Here is a 22,258-nt window from a genome sequence, read left to right on the forward strand (position 1 = left end):
TTTGTGCATTTAATTATTTTTACCAGACTTTTCCCTTCCACTAAATTTTCCTTTAATATTCTTAGATACAAGCATGGACTGTGCAATGTATGGCTGTGAAGTCAGTCAATATCACATTTATTTATGAAACTAACATTGTCATTGACTTCTTATTCCAAATATTTAAAATTTCTGACAAAATAAACTCTAGGTTTTCCTCGGCTGTACATCAAAAGAAATTAGAGCTTGAAACGTGTAATAATCTGTAAGAGTTCCACTTTTCAAACTGAACTTCTGAAATAAGTTTACTGTTATGTGACACAACAATTTATGGAGATGGACATGTCTGATCAAATATGAGAAGCTGATTGTAAATGTTTGAAAAGTAGGAACTGGTTATCAAATATGCTGTATATTGTCAACTTCCCCACAGCCTCTGACAGAACTGAACAAACAGAGCGATAAGCGAAGAACATATTCCCATTTCCCCCCCACACCCATAACTCGCATCTTGCGTTACTGTCACGATTTTGCCCTGAAATGCGTGCAGTTTATTTTAGATGTTGCGCTAATAATAGTCCTCAGAGATATTTTTCCACAGTGTGCGTTTCTGGTGGTGTGGAAGCAGCGAGTATGGCCGGATCCATTCAGCGCGCGGGGGCGTCGAGGAGCACCGTCGACAAACTGTAACTATTTTCCCCTCCATATATGATGGACTTCGAGCAGGGATTTTTCTCTCTTTGCTGTTTTATAAGGCTTCTCTGAGTTGTAAAAATATTTACACAGTTTCAGCAGCCGTTGGGAGTCGGTTTTAATTGTTTTCTGAAATAAAAAAAAGCCCCCCTTTTTGAGTTGATTTGGTGGAGTCGGACGAAAACCGAGCTGTGTGTGTGTGTGTGTGTGTGTGTGTGTGTGTGTGCCACATCTTCCACTAAATGATAAAGCCACTTCAAACTGCTGAGACCGAGCTTAAACAGAGACGTCCAAGTCCATGCAGATCAAACACGGCGTTTCTTTATTACTTTCACCTGAGGCCGCTCAGACTCAGAGGAGCATCGTGTATTTTTTTTTTTGGCTTTTTGCTTTTTCTTTAAACCGCTATAAGTTGACGCGTATAAGTTAGGCTGCCTGGAACGGAATAAAGTGGGGAAAGTGGAGCTGAATAAAGTGGACTGTTTTCTAACCAGGAGCCAAACCTGTACAGAGGTAAGTTTTAGTTGAGTTTACTGTATTATTTTTTTCTACTGTAACGTCCAGCGTGTCACAGTCTGGTCAGTTGGACTTCTGATGCAAGCCAAGACCGGACAGAGGCGGGTTTTACAGACGGACAACACCCATTCTTTACTCGCACACATCACACCTCTGAAAAGTTTATTTAGACACTAGATGTCACAGAGAGGAGAGTTCATCCCAAATTTTGACACAACCACGCACATTTTTTTTTAAATTTAGTGAACAATTAAAAATAATTTGAATAACAGTAATAATACAGTTTGACAAAAAAAAAGCAACATGGCTTCACTAGATCCATCTTTTTTTTTATTATAGTGAAATGGTAAAATATATATGCAGACACTTCTTTGTATCTAATACTGAAATCAACGTGCGCCCAGCTTAAATAGATCTGCTATTTATCAGTTGGTGTTTTTTTCTACAGGACTTTCCGTTTCTCAGCTTTCTGACCTCAGGGTTGCTTTCCTGGTTGCATGACCTGATTTTGGCCAAGCTCCTGCTGCTAAACAGATGGCCTCACTGTTGACTCCAAAAAATATTTGGTATATAGAGAAAGTTTATGGTCAACTTAATAACTAACTTGGGTTGCAAGACGAGCCCAAAATGCTGCAAAACCCCCACAGTTTTGCAGAGGGCTTTGCAGAAACACACAGCTGCCTCTATGGACACGATGAAGTCTTGTTATTCTTTATTATTTCCCCAAATGCAACTTTGGAAACCTAAGTTTTGCTGTCCTCTTTTTCAAAAGAGGATTCATCTTCCAGACAACTTAAATGATGGTCATGGCATTGTTTAGAAAAAGTCGTGAAACCCTTCCCAGATTAGGTTCTCGAAGGTCCTCGTTGATGTCTTTTCATATTATAATTGTATTAACACACAACTGGATGCTCTTGCTGCCATAATAGAGTTGCTCACACTTCCTGATGACATGAATCCACATGAAGGAATCTGTGCATTCTATTAGCACAACCTGGTTGCTGCTTTCCCTGTGAACTCCCATGGACATTTCTGCTGACAGGTTAAATCTTGCTTGAAATGTTGAAATTCACAAACTAAAATTTAAGTTTCATACATTCAGATGTTTGTGAAATCAATACATTCAAAATGTATTCATTTGACATTTTAAAACAGAAAATGGTAGCTGCAGCTGTTGCGTAAAATGTTAGTTTTAATAAAGGGGGGAATAAAAAGACAAAGCTGGAACAAATGGAAGCAGAACAAAAAGTGTCTGCTTCCAACTTGGCAGCTCTTAAAGTTGAACATTTTAAAAGCACTTGCTGAAAACGTGCTTTGTTTTCTTTGGTCCTAATGTGCCGTATTTGGTTTTACTATTCTGTTGCCTTGACTACCGGTGTGTGTCAAGGGACATCATCCTGATCCGCTGCCCGATTTTCACTGACACGGGTAAAGAGAGGCAGGGCTGGAAGTGAGAATTTTCCGGAGGCTCGGTTTTCTCATTTTCTTCCTTATGTTCCTTATTCCTCACCCACCTGCTGCAGTATTGATTGCAGGAGCCAGAAATGGTTCAAGATGAACTTTTGTTCATCCACACAAAACATGAATACAATATGGTCTGTGCTTCACATTAGTTCATTTTTTTAGTCTTCTTTAAAAAAAATTGTCGAAAAGCTTTGCCTATATTGAGAGTTTTCTAAACACATTAGAGCCATTTTATAAATAAAAGTAGAGATTTTATGAATTATTTCTGTCGGGGGGGCTGCACAGTGGTGCAGTTGGTAGAGCTGTTGCCTTGCAGCAAGAAGATTCTGGGTTCAATTCCCGGCCTGGGGTCTTTCTGCATGGAGTTTGCATGTTCTCCCTGTGCATGCATGGGTTTTCTCCGGGTACTCCGGTTTCCTCCCACAGTCCAAAAACATGACTGTCAGGTTAATTGGCCTCTCTAAATTGCCCCTAGGTGTGAGAGTGTGTGTGCATGGTTGTTTGCCCTGTGTGTCTCTGTGTTGCCCTGCAACAGACTGGCGACCTGTCCAGGGTGACCCCGCCTCTCGCCCAGAACGTTAGCTGGAGATGGGCACCAGCAACCCTCCCGACCCCAATGAGGGACAAGGGTGCATAGAAAATGGATGGATGGATGGATTTCTGTCGGGTAATTGAAAAGGCTCTGGGTGCAATAACTATTACTACTGTTTGATTTATGATTAGTTTACAATATCATCTGTGAGTTTCGGATACGTAGTTTTTATTTGTATAACAAATCTGAGAGGAATACATTTTACAGTTTCAAGTGTATTGGGTTATGTCCAGGGGTGAAAGTAGTTTTGAATTCTTGGGGGTACTATGACAAAAGAGATTAAAGTCAGAATTCTTACTTTTTTTCTCAGAATTCTGACTTTAATCTCAGAATTCTGACTTTTTTTCTCAGAATTCTGACTTTAATCTCAGAATTCTGACTTTTTTTCTCAGAATTCAGCGCATGCCACCAAAATGTTAGATTTGTTCTTTGGGTTGTGGAAGTTGGTAAAGTGTGTCCCTTGAAGAACGCCGTACTTGGCGTCTGTTACTGTGTGCTGGCGCTACAACGGTCAATATTTGCTGTGAATTCTCAAGGTAAGCTAATCTGACCGCCAGCTCCTCGCTGTAGCCAAATGTTGCTTTTAATGTCGAAGTAGTTAGTTTTGTATCATTTTGTCTGTTTCTTCTTTTTAAATATAGGCTGTATCTGTAAATAAGAAAAAATAACTACGTTAATGAGACTTATGTTGACACGTAATTGCTGTGAATTCTGAAGGCGAAGCCGCTGCGCTGTCGGGTGGCCCGAATAAACGGTCTGAACCGTGTGTGTCCGATTCCTGCCTCAAGTTTCCTTCCGACAAAAACCCTTTAAAGAAAACACAGCGCAGAGTCTAAGGAACAGCGAGGTGTCATCTCACACGGACTGGGGTTACATAGACAATTAATGTAATTTCACATAATTATGGCGGTAGAAGCCATTTGTACTTAATGAAACGTATTTGCCGTGTTTGATGTTTGCTGTGAATGACGTATACTCGCAAAGAACGAGATAATTAGTCCAAGTTTGTTGTTCGGAAACTACATGGGCTGTAAAGCGCCACAGCAAAGGTAATTAAAGGTAAACCAACCCTTTTACCAGGGGTGAAGCACACCCGTTGCAACCGCCACCAGCCGATCAGGGACTACATTAAAAACATACCATTCAGTCTGTTACGATATTAGGTTTTCAGGATTGATATTTATTTTTGCGATTATTAATAAGCGGTGGTTGATTAGTTAATTTTAAACTCCTGCTCTGCTATTTTTGGTAATGGAACCCAAACGCACAGAATTGCACAACACCTTGTTGAAACGATAATCGCTGAGATTATTATTGTTGTTGGGTTTTATTGAAAAATTCACAAGTTTTTGTGGATTTTTTTTCTGCTGTTGTTCTTTAATAAAGTTATACGAACGTTTTGATAAGGAGTCAGAAGAGGACGTGCTGGTCTCAGCGTCCAGATTAAGTCGTATTTTAGATTGTTCTTGGAAAAACTAAAGTAAAACTACTTTCACCCCTAGTTATTTCTCCACCCTTTTTGCACATCCAGAGACAGACATTTTGAACCTAAGATTCACTCATAGATGGATGGAAATCCTTTTCAAGAGTTGCTGTATGATCTCAGGCCTGGACTTTGACTGGGCCATTCTGACTTTTAATTGGTAGCTCTATAACTGCTTGTAATAAGCGGTGTCCTGCTGAAAGATGAGTCTGGGTCCCAGTCTCAAGTCTCTTGCAGCCGCTATCTTCTACAAGGCTTGTCTTATATTAAACTCTATCAATATGAGCAAAGGCATGCATGCTGCATGATGCTGCCATAAACCTGTTCCACAGGGAGATAGTGACTCACTTATCATTTAGCATGTAGGCCAGAAAGTAAAATTTGGATCACATCACACCAGAAGACCCTTTTCCTCATGTTTGCTTTGTCTGAACTCTGAAAACCAATTGTTTGCACTAGGTTTCATTTAGGCTTATCAGAGTAAAAGGGGATGGAATTCATATTCACATCACTCATTTAGTGTTTAAAAGTGACAAAATGTGAATACATGAACCAGATCCTCCTAAACATTGGCCCTGCAAATGTCCCCATGGCAACGCCCAATCGCTCTCTGCACATTGCGGTAAGATGGTCCAAGTGTCTTACTTACAGCCCAGTCTTTTTCTCCGCTGAAAACAATTAAAGCGTTACATTGTGCAGCGCTTTGAGGAAGAGATCAGCTTGAACATTAAAAAGCCCGTTTATCCTCTCACTTCCAAAACACTCAGAGTTATTTAAACACAGAGTAAATCATATCAGACAGTTTATATATTTAGAATCATCATTCATCTCTCGTTTAGGTCACTTTTCTTTCCTCTATCCTTGTGCTTAAAGCTTAAAACATAAAACAAGCTGAGCCTAAAAACGGAAAACAGCAGTTAAAAAAAAAAAAATTGGCCAGGAGTTTACAGGAAACCTACACAGGGCTTGTGGAAGGAGCGGAGGGGGCAAATGCTGCTCTGGAGCTTGTGTGAAGCAGTCTCATTAGGCAAGGCAAACCAGTGGAAATAGTGGACCATGCAGACCAGGGAAGGGGGCGTTGGGGACAGGGAGGGAGGCTGTTGCTGTGTAATTGAGGAGAATTGCAAACATAGGGCGTAGAAAGGCAATCTCCAGGGGCTGCTGTGTATCAAGGACCGGTCAGAAACTCTGAATGTTCTGTTTTCCATGACGGTGAGCGTACGATTTCATCTGCAAAAAGGATGTCTTGAGGACAGTGCCTGCGTCAATCAGCCTTTTCTGTTTCATTTCTCTGTCAGAGCAAAAATAGAGGAGCATATGTCAAGTTATAAGCAGAAGGAAATGACCGCCCCTGCAGGAGGTTAAAAAAAGAAAAGCAAGAGCCAGGGACTTAGAATAATCTATTAAATTGTTTGCCTAGCATTATTTTTGCTACAGTACACCCCTTTTTCAATGAGGATGTACTTTGGAAAGTTAATGTTTAATTTCCGAGCTTGGTATCTGTAAAACACTTCAGTTTTCCAGTTTGGACCCTGCTGGGCTTCATGTGGCTTTGTGGGGATAAACAGCAACGCCCATATTTATGTCTGTTTCTGCTCAGCCTGCACACTGAGCTGTCTTGGAAAAGTCCACTCTCTGCCGCTTCCTCATCCTGTTGCATATGTGAGAGGAAGTTATACAGTCAGGCTCGCAGGCTAGTGCGTTATTAATGCCGCAGTCTAGGTAACACCAAATCGACAGAAATGACATGTTCGCAATTCAGAATCACTGAGTGGGTCTAAGTTAAGCATTCAAAAATTAACGCACGTTAAAATAATAAGCACTGAGGATTACTTTTATAAGCATGTTATTTTTTGCTTTATCATAATCTTCCTAAAAGAAAAAAAACACATTTTCATAAACTTCCATTGTGAACTGAAGAAGGTTGATAATAAAGCAGGAACAAACACTAGGGGCAACATTCAGTGATATGAAAAAACAGAAAAAGTCAAATTCAAATATTGATGTCTAATCATATTTTTAAAACTTGGTTTAGTTATCAAACAAAAAACATAAACCAAAATTTTGCTTTGTAGCTCAATAGGATTTCAGGACAACTTTTGAATCAACAGTCACTGTCTGCTCAAGGTCTTGTGAGGAGACATTATGGTTACAACAACACTTCAACTATCATCTAATTAAACCGAATTGACCACAAGGATGGTCAATTCAGGTTGGAAAACCTTTGTTTGCATTGGTAACAATAAGCAGTCCAAGTCTAAAAAAATTAAGAAAAATCTAGGGTACGAGGAGATTTTTTTTTTCTAGCAAAAAAGGCCTTAAAAACTGAGACGTATGCATTAAATCGAAGCTGCTACTTTGCAAGCGTGCTTATCTATTCCTTTTTCTTTCAAGAGCCCCTGCTGCATTGTTAAGATCAAATTCTCACATCTGCTTCTCTCGTCACATCGTGACTGGTTCATAGAAGCGCAGGAAATTAAACTTGTGAGACAATTAAAAGAAATGACGGCGCCTGTGTGCATTCACATTCACACCGTCTTCATCTGTTCTTCAAAAAGAATCATTCTGCTGGCAGCGAAGAGCGGAGCGGTGAGATCTAATATCTTTCAGCAAAAAAAATAAAAATCATTAGAGGGAGTAGGGAGAAGTGGAGGTGTTATATAGAAAGGCTATTATGTAATAGAACCTCTGGTATTAGCAAAGCGACTTGTACTGTACGGCTGGAAATAGTTTTTCTTCTATGTGTCATACTTTTTCCATTCTTCCCTACACCCACACACCCCTGTTTTCCATCCTTCCCACTCGCACTTAAACAGATGCAAGTAAAAAATTAGCTCAGTTTTATCCATTTTTGCCGCCTCCACACTTTAGCAGAAATGCCATTTGCTAAAAATTTTACTTGGAAGTTTGGTGTTTTTACTAATCCGTTCTATCATGGAAACATTAACTTTTTAAAAAATTTTTTACAAGTAGTATATAAAGGCACTTTTTGATTATTAGCCCTTTGCCATGTTACAGCCACAAATTTCTATGCATTTTATAAAATATGATGGACCATTACATAGTATAGTATAATTGCAAGATACGAATTTTAAAAATGTGAAATTATCTTAAAAATGCATTGCAACAAGACATTACATAACTAGTAAAAATAATCTGGAAAGAGTCCACAAGTGTTTATTTTTAATATCGGTCGAAATCCAATTTTGTAAAAACTACAGAGCATAATCACTAAAAAAGACAGGTCCAGGACAACGTTGTAGAGAAGTTTAAAGCACGGTTGGTTTGTTTAAAAAAATAAAAATCTGTTCAATCCATCATCAGAAATTGAAAGCGTTTAAAATTTGGTCCTGCTCTTACACTCAGAGGTGAGTAGAGCAGGAACACTCGAGTTTGTGCTTGAAACATGATGACAACATGTAAAAACTGTCTGTATTCAAAAGGTTTTCTGACCATTCTTTGGTGTGTTGCTTTCAAGGTCAGATTCAAAGCTGCCGTCATCTTTTTTTCTTGTTTGATAAAACAAAATCAACTCCCTTATATTTGGAATAAAAACAAATCCGCCTTCACAAATTTCTCTCGCCCGATTACTGTTTTTGTGTTTGCTTACCAAAACAAACCTTTATCTTTACATCATCATGCAAGGTGTCACTTTCAAAAATTTTATTTTGTTCTGGATGCGCGGTATTAATGCGTCTTATCATATCACCCAACCACGAATGCCCCCTGCATACATGAATAAACTGTTTTTGCAGAGTATGCTGTAACCATGGGAGCTGAATTTGGACAAACCACAGAGACCAGAGGTGAATAGGCCCAGGTGGCCAGATGCTTTTTAGCCATCATTTGTGTCTGCTTTTTATTCAGTAAATAAATTCCACCTGCTTAAATTAAATTAGATTACCCATTTTCCCAGGATGGAGGTGATTGTTATCGAGGTGAACGTCTGGCTCTCTCTCGGCTACAGCAGTCTGTGTCAACCTGACCTTTTTACAAAGTTGCTTTATTAAGATTTACGATGCCCCCCTAGGATACTTGTCCCCTTTCCAGTGGAGGGCAAGGCTAACAAATTAACCCTAACCACACACACACATACACACACTCACTTATTCTCTCCCAAACATGCACAGAATACTTTCAACAATGACAACATTGTTGAAGTCTCTGGTGTTTTGGTGTTGGAACAATCCACCTTTTCTTCTTCTGCTTGATTGAGAAGAATCACTAGCACATGTTTGAGAATGAAACACTGTTGAAAACTGAGAAGAATAATTGGTCCAATGAATCATTTATGAAATTCACACAAGGTTGTTAATGAGGTTTGTTGGTCCCCTGCAGGAGCAGAGGAAGCGGAGCAGCCTTCGACGTGGGGAGCAGTAGTGCGGCTCGAGTAAGAGATACCGACAAGAGAAGGTAGAAACGCCAGCTTAGCCGTCCGCCTCGGAGCGCTGCGTCATGGGGAAGCAGAACAGTAAACTGCGACCCGAGGTCCTGAACGACCTGAGGGAGAACACGGAGTTCACCGACCATGAGCTTCAGGAGTGGTACCGAGGCTTCCTGAAGGACTGTCCCACCGGCCACCTGACCGTGGAGGAGTTCAAGAAGATCTACGCCAACTTCTTCCCGTACGGCGACGCCTCAAAGTTCGCGGAGCACGTGTTCCGCACGTTTGACACAAACGGCGACGCCACCATTGACTTCCGGGAGTTCATCATAGCTTTGAGTGTGACGTCGCGTGGCGGGCTGGAGCAGAAGCTGCGCTGGGCCTTCAGCATGTATGATCTGGACGGGAATGGTTACATCAGTCGGGCGGAAATGCTAGAGATAGTTCAGGTGAGGATGACGTGTTCTGCATTATAATTGATCGCGTGTTAAATGGGTCAGATTACCTGAAGAGGCAGGAAAGGTTTTATGTCCACAGATGAGAAAAGACAATAGAGGCTGTCAGAACCAGTTGGTTCTTTAGTATCAGTTACCTTAAACGTTTAATCCCTTCTTGGTTGTTTGTTGTGTGCATTTCTAATATCTAAGGTGTTTTAATGAAATAATTTCCACTGATGCTGAGACTCACAGCTTACTCCTTCTTTATTACAGACTGCAGATTGCAGGAGGGGTTTCTAAGAATGTGAAGGAGTTTAAGGGGAAAAAAGCCTTTTCTGGAATAAATCTAAAACCAAAAACTGTCACAGCTCCTTCACTTTATAATTTCAGTGTCCCGTTTTACATATGTGCACCTCTTAGAACGTTTCATATTTTATCAGGTTACAAACAGGGGAATTCATTTGCCTGTTACATTTAGTAACTGTGCAATACTCACATTTGACTTTTATTCTAAAGTGGCAAGAAGAAATCTATTTTTGAAGGAAAGCCTTAAGAAGTCTTGCTTGTAGTTTGCCACAAGACATGTAAGGGTCAGAGCACTGACTGCACAAGCAAGCGAGAAATATCACACGTTTACGAGGCAACTGACAGATCATCTGGTGCTTGTGTGCTCCCCTTTGTAATGACTTGCAGTACATCCATTGCATTTTAATCTCTTACAATTAGGGTTAATAGAAAACACTAGCTTTCTATTGGGAAGACTGAATATCCTTTCCTTTCTCTACAGACCTCTATCTACCAAGTACAGGTTTACCAGGCTTTCTGGGGAAACTGTTTTTCTTTGGCCTGGTAGTTTCACAGGATAGAAAACGAATGACCTCGTAAAACTAGCCTTGTATGTCACTACCATATATGATGCTGAAGTGCATACTCGTGCTCTTTTAGGGAAACGTGCTGGCATCGTTGTCTAGGTAATTTTTCGGTCAGGAGCCTACCATTTTTTTTAATGCAGATATATCCCCTTGATGAAGATGTACTGTAAAATTATAATAGATTCTTGTATTCAATATTATTCCTTTATTAAAGTTTTGTTGCCTTCTTCCTAAATAATTTTTTGTTTAATGAATCCAGCTAAGATGCGGAATGTTCCGAACTTTGAAAAACGGAAAGTCTTATTGTTATTGTTAAATTTTAATAAATTTCACAGGTTTTCAGGGAATGGAAACTAAACCAAACATTTTATGGAAATAATAAATCCAGTGGCGCTCAGCCAGCCCCACATGCCTCGGAAGACGAGTTTGTGATTCAGAAGGGTTTTTTTTTTCCTTCCACAGCGCTTTCAAGTACAACTCATTCAATGGATTCTCCGCATCAAAATAACTCCCAACTACTTTAAACATTTTGAATAATAGCATTTCCACACAGTCATATTCAGAAATTCCTACAATATTCTGATACTTTTTAACTGGTTTTATTTGTATTTAGTCCATCTATCCATCCATTAGCTCTATCTGCTTATGTTTTTTATTAATTGACTAAATCAAACCAAATCTCCAGTCACTTCTATGCTTGTGCACTTTTTGTAAAATGCTAGAACATACTATTAAAATTAAAATGACACTGTTTTCAAAAATATATTTATCTGCTTTCACTTTTAAATAAAGTAAAGTATTTTTACATTTTTGTTGGTTTTTCTTGATTGAAATCTACCAAACTGTGGCTTTAAAACCGAGGTACTTTTCAAAAACCTAATAATTGAGCAAACTATCAGCAATGGTTAATGAATAATTATATTCAGAATGTTAACCAAGTAGCAACAGTAGCTGTATTTGTTGTTTTATCTACATGTTAAGATTAATTTTAGGCTTGGTTGTCATTTTAAGATGTGAATTCATAAGGAACTGTCGTTTACTCTTTGTTATACATGCAGGTTTTTCTCGCTGTGTCCGTCTTACTGCTGCAGATATATTTACTCTTCCAGAATGGAGAGCAGAGCAGAATGCAGGGGCATATAGGATTAGTTTGCTGATAGACGTGAATGTGGAAAAACCAAAGTTGGACCATGAAGCTGCTTTTTGTACTGTAGAAGCCTGTCTGAGAATCCTCTGCAGATTTAGTTCTCTGAGCAGCGGAAACAGGTTTGAGCATCAGCAAGCGTAAGGTTAATCTCGCATAAGAATAGATATTTTCCCCACTTAACTCTGCAGCAACAAAGATATAATTAGAAAAGTCCTCATATACATAACTGCAATCTCAATTATGTTAATCTGCAGGCCATTTACAAGATGGTGTCATCAGTAATGAAGATGCCAGAGGATGAGTCGACGCCAGAGAAAAGAACGGATAAGATCTTCAGACAGATGGACATTGACAATGATGGTAAGACTGATGTGATGTGTGTGTGTGCGTGTGTGTGTTTTGTCTATCATAGGCATGCTATGACCGATTTTTCCTCAGCATTTTCTCCCTAATGGAAATAAGTTGTTTGCCTTGTAAGAAGGACACACATATTCTTTTCACACCGACCGGAATACATGGCAAATTGGCCGACATGGAGTTAAAATCTTAAAATATGATTTCAAAAAATGATTTGCCGAATTTCATTTGTTTTACTTCCAGTTTTAGGGCTTTAGTGTTACCAAACTGCTTAGCAAAAATAGTGCAGCTTTCAAAACCAACTAAACCAAAATCTGGTTCTCACTGTTATCACCACTCTGAATTATTATTTTTTTTTTGTTTTATAGTTTGCTAAATAAAAAAATAAAAATCTTGATTCTTGCAAAAGTTTCAAAAGCATCCTCAAATGCAAGTTTCCACTACATTGCAAATGCTTCTGCAAATACTTATTTCTCCATCAAGTCAGTTTGTGCTTTATTAAGAATTAATGTACACTGCTATACTGTTGTGAATGAATTGGAGGTCTAGATAGCAATGCACAATCAGACTGCAGGTGCAGTATAAGACTCCATCATTCATTTGGCTCAGACACAAAGAAAGAAAATGAGCCAAAGCTGAAGCCTCTTAGAGTTACTACACAACCTATAAAATTGTTTCCAGGGAGCAGTTATTTATTTAATGGCATTACCTAAAGTTTTGTATGTTGCAAACTTGAACCTTCCCTTACAGGCTGTTTTCAACAGAGAAGTATTTACTGTAACAGAGCTCATCCACATTTCCTGCTTAGATGATCTTTGTAGCAAAAGTTCTCACAGCACATTTTATTTCCACTAAAAATGTGCCTAGTCAAGAAAACAGTTCATTTTTCGCCTACAGCCACATAGTCATAGGTCTCAAGAAGGTTCCATTATGGATGCAGCGTCATCATCCATATATGGCAGTAACTTCCTCTTCTGTTGGGTGTGCTTTTACTACACACCGGCTCACAAGCAGGCTGGTGGAACAGGGGGGTTTACTCCACACAATGCAGAAAACTGGGAACAAAAGCATGGAAAATCAGGAAGAGATGGAGGTATTTGTTTCCTGGATGGGTTTGTCATGTCCTCAGTCATTTCCTCTCCATAGAAAGGCAGCTAAACCAGTGGGGACAAACTACAAATGTATAATGTAGAAAATTCAAATTCTAAAACAATCTACAAGTTTTAGAAACTTCTAGTTTCTAAAATTAGAAGTTTTAGAAACCTCTAGTTTCTAAAATTAGAAACTAGAGCGAAAAAAGCTGTGACTTTCTGTTCCCTTTGAGTATGAGTAGGACATGACACAGAGGCCAGTTTCTCTTTGCTGATGGCTAAAAGGCAGGACAAGTAATAATCTTGCCTGCATAAAGAATGAACAGGATATTAAAGAAGGATGAAAAACAAATATTGAAAGCTCATTGCAACTGAGAGCAGTTTTTTTGGGGGGTCACTGAAATCTCCATAACAACAATTTGATGCCACCTACATGGCAACCAATGGATTAGTAGTGATGTGAGGACAAAACCCTTTTTTTTTTTTTATAACCTACCATCACAAATGTAGAGTTTGCTAAACGCTATTCAGATTTTAAATGGAACTGTGCGCCTTGTTTGGATAAAACAAAAATGTATGTAAATGTAAGTATGACAAGTTTTTTTTTTTTATATTTTAGGAAAACGGTTAATAGGCCTTCCGACCTCACTGAGGGACAAGGGTGTAAGAAAATGGATGGATGGAAAACGGTTAATATTCTCGAAAGCTTAAATGAGGCGCGAGGCGTGCGTTGCTTAAATCAGTGTGTTGAATCTATTTTTTAAATTGATTGGTATGAAATTAGTCATGTAAGAAATTGCACAAAGCTTTCTGCAAGTAAATATGACGTGTTCTTTGAAAGCATTTTGTGGATTTCACACATATCGGTAACTGGGGCGAAAGTGATTGTGTTGCGGCACTGAAAGATCAAATGCTTGTTTTTTTGTTTTTTGGTCGTTAGCTGACTCGCATCGCGCTTTGTGTCGGTTTGTGCTCTGCAGGTAGATTGTCTTTGGAGGAGTTCATTAAAGGTGCCAAGAGCGACCCGTCCATCGTCAGACTGCTGCAGTCGGATCAGGGAACCTCCCGCCAGTTCTGAGGACACAGAGAAACCGACTCTGCTGCATGAGGAAACCTACCGCATAAATCCAGCTTTATAACGTTTCTTACCTCCCGCTTTCAGCTAACACTCTCGTTTACATTGATGTCTTCTCTCTGGAGCCGTTTTAATTGAAAGTATTATTTTTGTGCTTTTCCTAAAACTCTTTCCCGTTTAGCCGTTTTGGTTAATTTAAGTGCCATACAAGTTTGTATTGACTGGATTCAAAGCTTAAAGTGTTATGGCTACCATTATGTTACAAAAGGAAACTAATTAAATGACTTGGAATTTGATTCAATTGTGGCTTATTGTGGTTTAAGATAACAGATGCTTACGAAGCTCTGTATGCCTTGTATGCCTCTGTATGCATGGCTCAGTCATTTGTATTTTTTGGATATTGTGAGCATACTGTGTGTGAATAAGGAGGCAGGGACTGGTGGTTTTTATTCCTTTTTATTTTTGTAACAAAAATGTCATTTTGTTTTCACACAATTGAAATAAAGTCGTGTAAGAAAATCTACACAAGTCGTCCCACAGATTCTCCCCCCTCCCCTGTCCTGGACAGACATGACGCAAACCCACCCAGAGTCTCATTCACTGGGTTTTTTTTTTTTTAAAGAAAATATGCCAAGTCAGGTTTAATCATCACCTTTCACAAGTTCACATCTTAAAATAGTTACTTTAAGGCAGCTGAAGAAAGGAGTCGCACTTGGAAAAAATAAACAAAAAATCAAAAAACTTGAATGAACCTCCCCCATCCTCTCTTCAGCTGACGGCAACTTTATAAATATTCAGCCTTAAACATTCAGCAGGTTTGTGAAAATTACTTCACCTCGGGGACAAACTTCCCTCCCTCTTGGGTGACAGATTAGATGGTGTGAAAAACTGCAGGTGAGTCTCATGCGCCTTTTCTGGAGTATTTCAGTAACTGGCTGGCGGGGCCTCCCATTCGTCCACAGGAAGGGGGAGGCGAGGGACGAGACGAGACCAAACCCAAATCAGTCTGGGTCCGATCCTTACGTTTGGACTCATAACTCGTCCTTGTCAAAGTCCTCGTCCAGGTCGATGTCACTGAGGTCGTATTCCTCCTCCACAGGAAGCTGAACATGACGGAGAAAAAAAAAAAGGAATGTTATGTCCAAATCTGAATTCAGCTTTATTGTAATTTAATATTTTCTTTTAAACATAACTAAAAAAAAAAAAAACTAGATGTTTAAATAAACAAAGTTCATAACAGCAAGAGCTAAATCATAAATGCACTCCATCATTGTTGAGCTACATTAGGAAAAAAAATATTAATTTAGCAACAGATTTTTTCAGTAAATAATTTCCTCCACAAAAGCCATTTAGTTTATACGTTCAGCCATAATGTTTGCTCTCATACGTACATAACACATTAAGTGTAACGATTTGGAGTTTACACATTAGTCAGACTTTAAAATTCAACATTAAGCATGTTAAATATTTAACGCAGCCAAATATTACAAAAATGTAGGCTTCAGTTCAGTCAAATTGGAGACTAAATGATATGCATCTCAAATACAGGCATTATAAGTCCATCTAGCTTATTTAGATATTAACATCAGCACGTTACTACACGATGATTCAGAGCCAATTAGTGAGGAAATGTACCAGAACAAAATAAAAACGAACACAGAGCTTTAATCTTTAATCTGAACCCACTGTGTTTCATCTCCTCAGCTGATTTTTATGCAGGCAGTAGTGCTGTGGTTCCCTTAGTATCCAAATGCCATGCTAACCAACTTAAGACCTTTTCAACCTTTGAAATCTTAACTATCTGACTATATTTTTGCAAATTGCCTCAAGATGATGTGTTGTGAATTGGAGCTATATAAATAAACTGAATTAAAGTCATCGGACATGAAAGCAGGTACTTTACTCAGCTTTGTCTGACCTACAGTTTCAAAACAAACGGTACTTAGTAGTGAACACTGCAGCGGCAGTATGGAGCCCTCTTCACTCGCAACAAAACTGAATTTTGTTTGAAACATTTGAGTTAATGATTCTGTTGACTATTTGCAGATAACACAATTAGAAGCCGATTTCAAACAGCTTCTTTTAAGACGCAATGTTAGTTTTATTCTAAATAATGTTAATAAATGAAACCCACTTTATTTTCTGTTGAGATATTAACAGAAAATCCCATCTTTATAATGTTCCTTTCAGAGCACCAGTGCCTCGCATTAGAAAACTGATGCAGCCACACTCACCTGCCCGTCTTTCCCATCCCAGGCTTCTACAGAGTTAATCTTTGGCATGACTCCGCCTCCCAGTGTGGCGGTGGAGCCTCGGCCCACGGACAGCTCCCTGAAAACATCAGCGACACCGGGTCCTCCATTTAGTCTGCCTTTTGCTGTCTCTTGCTATAGAAAACTAGAGAAGCAGGAAAAGTGCGCCCTCTACCTGAGGAACTCGTGAATGCCAGTCTCACTGAATGAGCCTCTGAGGAGAGCGAATTTCATCTTGCGTGAGTTGATGGCGGCCATGGCCGGGTAGCCGAACCCGCCGATTCCTAGAGAGGCCTCCAGCTCCAACTGAGCGCCGGCCTCGGTCCAGAGCCAACTGGAAATACAAACAACAACAAAAAAGATCAGAAAACTGTAACTCTTGATTGACACAAAGTAATATTCCGTAGCATTAATCCTCACCCCCACAGCTTCTTCTTATACTTTTCTGCCATCTTTACCATCACATCCAGATAACCATTTCTACCAGATGCACCTGTTTGGAAACAGCAGCAGAATGGAATTAGGATTTGTGTATGAAATCTGCGTTTTAGATTTTTGATTTAATTTGGAAACAAAAGTTTTAACGGGTGAAAAAAAAAAAAAAAAAAGACACATTTCAGCACCTGTGTCCAGGATGTGTGGAAGGACGGCAATTATACACAGCTGACTGTCTTCACAGGTCTTCTTCAAGACGTCTTCATTAAGGATCTGAGAGAGAAAGTTCATTTTAAACTCAAAGTATTTTCCATAAAAAAAGAACGGTTCATATAAATTTTTATTTTTTTTAAAATGCAATTTTATACATTTTCAGATCAATATTTATCAAATAAAATTTGCTAAATTTTATTTGATAAATAAAATTTATTTAAAATTTATAAATGAGGCCAGAAATATTGACAAACTGCTGGATGCTTAGATCAACTGATTTATAAAACAAAAAACGGAAAAAAAAAAAAGTAAATCCTTTTAATACGTCTTAAAACCTTAATTTTTTTTTAACAATCCAAACCAATATTTTTTCATTCCAATGCTTCTTGAGGATGGAATGAACACTGATTAAAGCTTCCATTTCAGTCATAGCTTTAGCTTTAATTGCACAACACTTGAAGCAGTCAAACTTGTTGCCACAGTAACCGACTAAGGTGATTTGTACGTGGCGGATGATCACACTGACCTCCACCAGCTCAGGAGCAGGGGCGTGGTCAGAGAACAGATCCACGGCCTTCTCGATGATGTCCCCTCGGGTTCGGCCTCCTTGGTAGTCCTCGGGCTCCTCCCCTTTACGGAAAATTTTGATTGTGGGAAATCCGCGGATCTAAAAAAAACAAACAAACAAAAACATTCCTGTAATAACCAGTTTCAGCTGCCTGATGTGGGAAACATAAAAACAAAAAGGCAAGGCATTGTTTATGCTTTATGCTTAAAAATATAACCATAACATCCACGGTGGGGGATTTCAGGAAGACGTTTAAGCCACCAAATACAAAAGACTAAATCCTAAAAATGCATGAACTATTTGGTTAAATATCTTAGCAGTTTTTTCCTTTCCTTTTTAGAAATATTTAAAAACCAACAAACTAGCAAAATGTATTCATCTCTTTTAGAGAACACGGCAGACATTTTCCTGAGATTTCTCTCTCTAGTACTCCATTACTCTATATGTTTCAGCCACTAAAGATAAACATCCAGTGAATGCTTAACACCAGATATTGCATCAAAGCATTCCATTACGTTTGTGATATTTCACACACCAAGTTTCCAATGATGCATTTAAAACATTTTGCAGCTCTAAATCATCAAAACATTTGATCATTTAGGCAGTTGATCACTGAACAGCCAAGACTTTGAGTTTAGATGCTGAAATATTTAAAGCAGAACACCACAGTCTCCCCTCTGCTCTTCCTTATAGATGTGAAACTCAAGCAATCCCTCATTAAGCAGCTTTATAAAGATACTTATCCTCAGCATCCAACATTGGAGAAAAGATGCAAACCAAGTAACTGTTCTCTCACACTAACGTTTTGTTTTGCCAAGCAGACCAAAGCTCTGTGTATGTAAAGCTAAAGCCACTGGAAATGAGAAGCACTGGTAGAGAATACACAGCCCAGTTTTGCAGATATCAGGGTTGTTTTGCATTTGGAGAAATGATGACACGGCGTTGAGTTTTTACTCACCCCATAGCGGCTGGACACAACCTGGTGTACGGTAGCGTCCACAGCCCCGAGGCGAACTTTGCCCTTGGTCTGCTCCTTAACAGCTGTGGCTGCAGCTGCCCACTCCGGCTCCAGGCTGTGGAGGAGGACACAGTGACCGTTAGAAAAATAAATAAATAAAAAATTCACCTCAAATCAAATTTTTGTGCAAGGCTCATGGTTTCTAGTTGTGGAGTTGACACATTTCACAACTTCTTGAAAAATGTTAACTAAAACTGCGTGCTTTACTCTAGTGGCAGAACAAATCGGAGTGATTTAAGGTCTGCATATTGCTTAGTAGGAGGGTTTATCTTGTTTGATGAGACGAGAGCGTTAGCTACTTACTTCTTGCAGTGTCCACACCAGGGGGCAAAAAACTCCACCAGCCACACGTCGTCGCCGTTCAGGACGGTCTCATCAAAGTTGTCGTCGGTGAGCTCCACCACGTCCTTCTTGCTGCCACCGCTGCTCTGCTGGAAAGTAAAAGGAAAAACCCTTTCATTTCCATCACTTCCATTAAGAGAGCAAACGGTTCAACGGGTTCCCAGTGGTTAACTTACCTGCTTGCTGTAGCTGGAGCCACCAGACCTTCCGCTCAGCCTCTCTTTGACGAGCGTTCTCAAAGCGTTCATTGCTCCATCGACGATCGCCTGACTACTGCGTCCCCCTAGTGGCATCAAAGATTTAGTCATTGCATTATACGTCTTTAAACGTGTGGTTATCAAATCAGTCACAAATCATTTTATGATAGCATCAAATAAATAAATAAAAAAAAACGCACTTCTAATACTCACCTTGGTATTCCTCTGGTTTATTTTTATTTGCTCCAAAGACCTTGATGGTGGGGAACCCTCTGACGCCATATTGGCCTCCCAATGACTTGTGCTGGTCAGCATCCACTGCCCCAACCTTCACAATACCCTGAAAGATTGATATAGACACATTGGCTCTGTTTAGTATAATTAGACTACATTTAGTCTAATTAAAAGCATCACATTTCATGTGAATCTACATGGAGCATTTTTGTTAAAGAAAGAAAGAAGTATTGACATAGAGCAGCACTTAAGAATGAGTCGCAAGCCATAATTTTAGCTACATCTTTAGCATCCGTTTTGTAGTTATATTACCATAGTAGAGTACATTGTTTCAACTGGAGTAAGTCGAGTTTTACATTATGTTTTTGCTCCCTAGTGAAACCGTTTGTCAGAAGATGTGTATAACTTATTTATACCTCAAAATATAACCACCAGAAAACTTATCTGGAGCTTAGTCAATTCACCATTGCTAGAGATGTGCCGATCAGGTTTTTCCCTGCCGATTCCGATCACCCATGAGGGCCGATCACCGATCACATAATTATTATCTTTTTAATCATAAGCACTACCGGTTACATTATGTGGAAAAAGGAACCATGAATTCACCTTAATTTAGACAAAAACTTGTTTTTAATAACTTTTTTCCAAGAAAAAAACAAAACAGGCATTGTGCAAATTGTACTGCTATCAAAAACGCGGAACTTTACTTTAGCATAACTTTACTTTTGCCACATAATGACTTAATTGCTATTAACTTTTTGTTTTTGAAGAAGGTTTCTGCTGCCGAGCCGTGATGAGGAGCGTTGTGGTATTAGAACGAAACATTTTGTGAATCTGTTATTCTGCTTCAACAAAAATGCAGGTTTGGGAATTTTGAAACTTCAGATAAAAATAAAATCACCCAGCCCCTTCTTTTTCCTTAACACATATCAATATAACACTACTTTTCTAGTCTGATCAAAATAAATGCAGAAGGAAGAAAAATGAGGGGTGATGGCTCTGCTTGATTACCTTGAGGGCTGTTGCTGCTTTCTTCCACTCTGGAGCCAGATTTTGACAGTGACCACACCTATGAGAGAAAATGGAAGAGAAAAAAAAGCAACAACAAATGATTGACCAAATTATCATATTTTTCTGCAATTAGAGACGCACAAACTGCATCAAAAAAAAGAGACCGGAATCAGACAAAGATTTTTGGGTGAGCTCTAACAGCAGATACTGAATATCTGCTTATTCTTTTCATATTCAATAAATTCAACAAAACTAAACATTTTCCCCTCTGTATTTGTTACAGTCAGACAAGCAAAATGAATAAAAAAAATTCCTTGAATTGCTCCAAGACTCATACATCAAAACACTGTAAAATCGGAATCTTCCTCAGCTTTTGTCTTTAATTGAGGGTCATAATTGGCACAATTTCTAAGATTGTGCTGCTCTAAAATGTTCAATGCCAACAAAGGACAGAAATCAACTCAACAGTTATACTGTATTGTTCTTTCAGATGAAAACGCAACTTGTTCACCTCATCATTTTGTGAGGGTTGTGCTCCTTACAGCTAAAAAGTAGAAAACAAATTTTGCATACAAGCCTTGCTTCGTTTTTTTGATTCATATGTAAATGTGTAAAAGGGAAGGAAATGCCTCAAACAGGCGACTGTCACTCAACCACAAATCATTTCTTATAAAACTATTACTCCTGCATCATTACTGTGATCAGTGAATGCGTACATCTGTATGAACTCACCAGGGAGCATAGAACTCCACCAGCCACAGACTGTCACTCTGGATCACCTCCCTGTTGAAGTTGGACGGTGTGAGCTCAATCACATCATCACTGGAGGAATACATGGCTTGGACCGACAGGACCAGCGAGCAGCCCAGCATTCCTAAAACACAAGGTAAACAACCAGAAGGTTTATCTCAGCGACTAGTTATGTCAAATCAAATCAAATAAAACACCAACTACAGAAGGTTGCTAGAGGACAGCAGAGGACTGTTCATGCAGAGCTACAGATGTGATTTTGAATCATTACATAAAATATAAAAGGCCTACTCCTGCACCGAAACTTAGCCCTGCAAGCTAACAATAATAGCTAAAACGGGCTAAAATACTTAAAACATTAGCTCCTCCTCGTTACTAATGTAGCGTAATGATATTATAACATTCTCTAACTTATAACTCACCGAATAAAAGCGGACTCATGGTTTTAACTTCTCTCTGCTCGTCTCCTCGATTGAAACAACACACAGACTGCCGCCGCTGCTCAACCTCTCACAAAAGTCTATTGCAGAGAGGGGGGGGCGAAAAAGCTCACCGTGGCCCACGCTGATTGGTGCGTTTTCAGAGACGTTGAGATTAGACCAATCAGCGTGCGCCGTGTAGTTTTCAAGAGAGACTCATGAAGGAAAGGAGGAGGATGGAAGCAGTATACTTTCGCTGCACCAGGATGTGTTAGATATGACTAGGCTGACTCATTCTTAAAATTTAATGACAGCAGGGAACTTTTCCCAATTTTTTACACATCAAACCCCAAAACTTTAGTGTATTTTGTTTTGATTTTAAATGACAGATTAACGTAGAGCATAAATTTGAAGTTGGGATAAAAATGACAGCAAATAATGTTCTGAATTAAGCGTCCATGTTTTAAGAGTATACTGTGTGTACATTTTAATTTGAACTCAAACATTTTAACTTGATAACACAAAATAAAATCACGTGAAACCAATTCAAATGTAGTTACCAAATAGAATACATTTATGATCATCTAATGAATGAACACGCTTGTTCATTGATCATTTGTGAACAAACAGCATCATGAGGATGAAAGCAGGCAGGGAACACAGCAAGTATAAAGTTTCCAGCTCTAATTGCATCAAAAGGTGTTCAGCAAGGTGTGAAATGTTCAGATT

The 22,258-nt window shown here is 39.0% G+C and overlaps 2 protein-coding genes across 4 annotated transcripts; one reads left to right on the forward strand and one right to left on the reverse strand.

Moving 5' to 3' along the window:
• The first annotated feature begins 882 nt into the window (after window positions 1–882).
• On the forward strand, window positions 883–14,386 carry hpcal1 (hippocalcin-like 1). 2 transcript variants are annotated; one of them, XM_008397580.3, is made up of 4 exons: window positions 883–1,185; window positions 9,066–9,560; window positions 11,822–11,927; window positions 13,996–14,386. In XM_008397580.3, the coding sequence occupies exons 2-4, from the start codon at window positions 9,183–9,185 to the stop codon at window positions 14,091–14,093; spliced, it is 582 nt and encodes a 193-aa protein (XP_008395802.1). In that variant the 5' UTR covers window positions 883–1,185; window positions 9,066–9,182; the 3' UTR covers window positions 14,094–14,386. The 2 variants fall into 2 exon arrangements, with proteins under 2 accessions (XP_008395802.1, XP_008395803.1); XM_008397581.3 differs by lacking the exon at window positions 883–1,185 and adding an exon at window positions 3,701–3,780.
• A 144-nt stretch (window positions 14,387–14,530) lies between these two features.
• pdia6 (protein disulfide isomerase family A, member 6) lies at window positions 14,531–21,677 on the reverse strand. Of its 2 annotated transcripts, none has more exons than XM_008397583.3 (13): window positions 21,533–21,677; window positions 21,093–21,234; window positions 20,361–20,418; window positions 19,329–19,455; window positions 19,095–19,201; window positions 18,880–19,004; window positions 18,517–18,631; window positions 17,517–17,657; window positions 16,966–17,050; window positions 16,763–16,835; window positions 16,518–16,676; window positions 16,325–16,421; window positions 14,531–15,193 (listed from the first exon to the last, which is right to left on the reverse strand). In XM_008397583.3, the coding sequence occupies exons 1-13, from the start codon at window positions 21,549–21,551 to the stop codon at window positions 15,122–15,124; spliced, it is 1,320 nt and encodes a 439-aa protein (XP_008395805.1). In that variant the 5' UTR covers window positions 21,552–21,677; the 3' UTR covers window positions 14,531–15,121. The 2 variants fall into 2 exon arrangements, with proteins under 2 accessions (XP_008395805.1, XP_008395804.1); XM_008397582.2 differs by having other exon boundaries at window positions 18,880–19,007.
• Between the last annotated feature and the right edge of the window lie 581 nt (window positions 21,678–22,258).

Source organism: Poecilia reticulata, chromosome 21 (assembly GCF_904066995.2).
Source record: "Poecilia reticulata chromosome 21, P_reticulata-male-v2, whole genome shotgun sequence".
In the NCBI taxonomy this organism is placed as follows: domain Eukaryota; kingdom Metazoa; phylum Chordata; class Actinopteri; order Cyprinodontiformes; family Poeciliidae; genus Poecilia; species Poecilia reticulata.

Bases quoted from the DNA above. Each gene is read 5' to 3' on its own strand.
- pdia6 (XM_008397582.2), bottom strand. The intron at 19,202-19,328 runs GTGAGTATTAGA...TGATGCCACTAG, and splicing joins TAAACCAGAGGAATACCAAG to GGGGACGCAGTAGTCAGGCG. The intron at 18,632-18,879 runs GTAAGTAGCTAA...CCTCCTCCACAG, and splicing joins TGGTGTGGACACTGCAAGAA to CCTGGAGCCGGAGTGGGCAG.
- hpcal1 (XM_008397580.3), top strand. From the start codon at position 9,183: ATGGGGAAGCAGAACAGTAAACTGCGACCCGAGGTCCTGAACGACCTG. The intron at 9,561-11,821 runs GTGAGGATGACG...GTTAATCTGCAG, and splicing joins AAATGCTAGAGATAGTTCAG to GCCATTTACAAGATGGTGTC. The intron at 11,928-13,995 runs GTAAGACTGATG...TGTGCTCTGCAG, and splicing joins GATGGACATTGACAATGATG to GTAGATTGTCTTTGGAGGAG.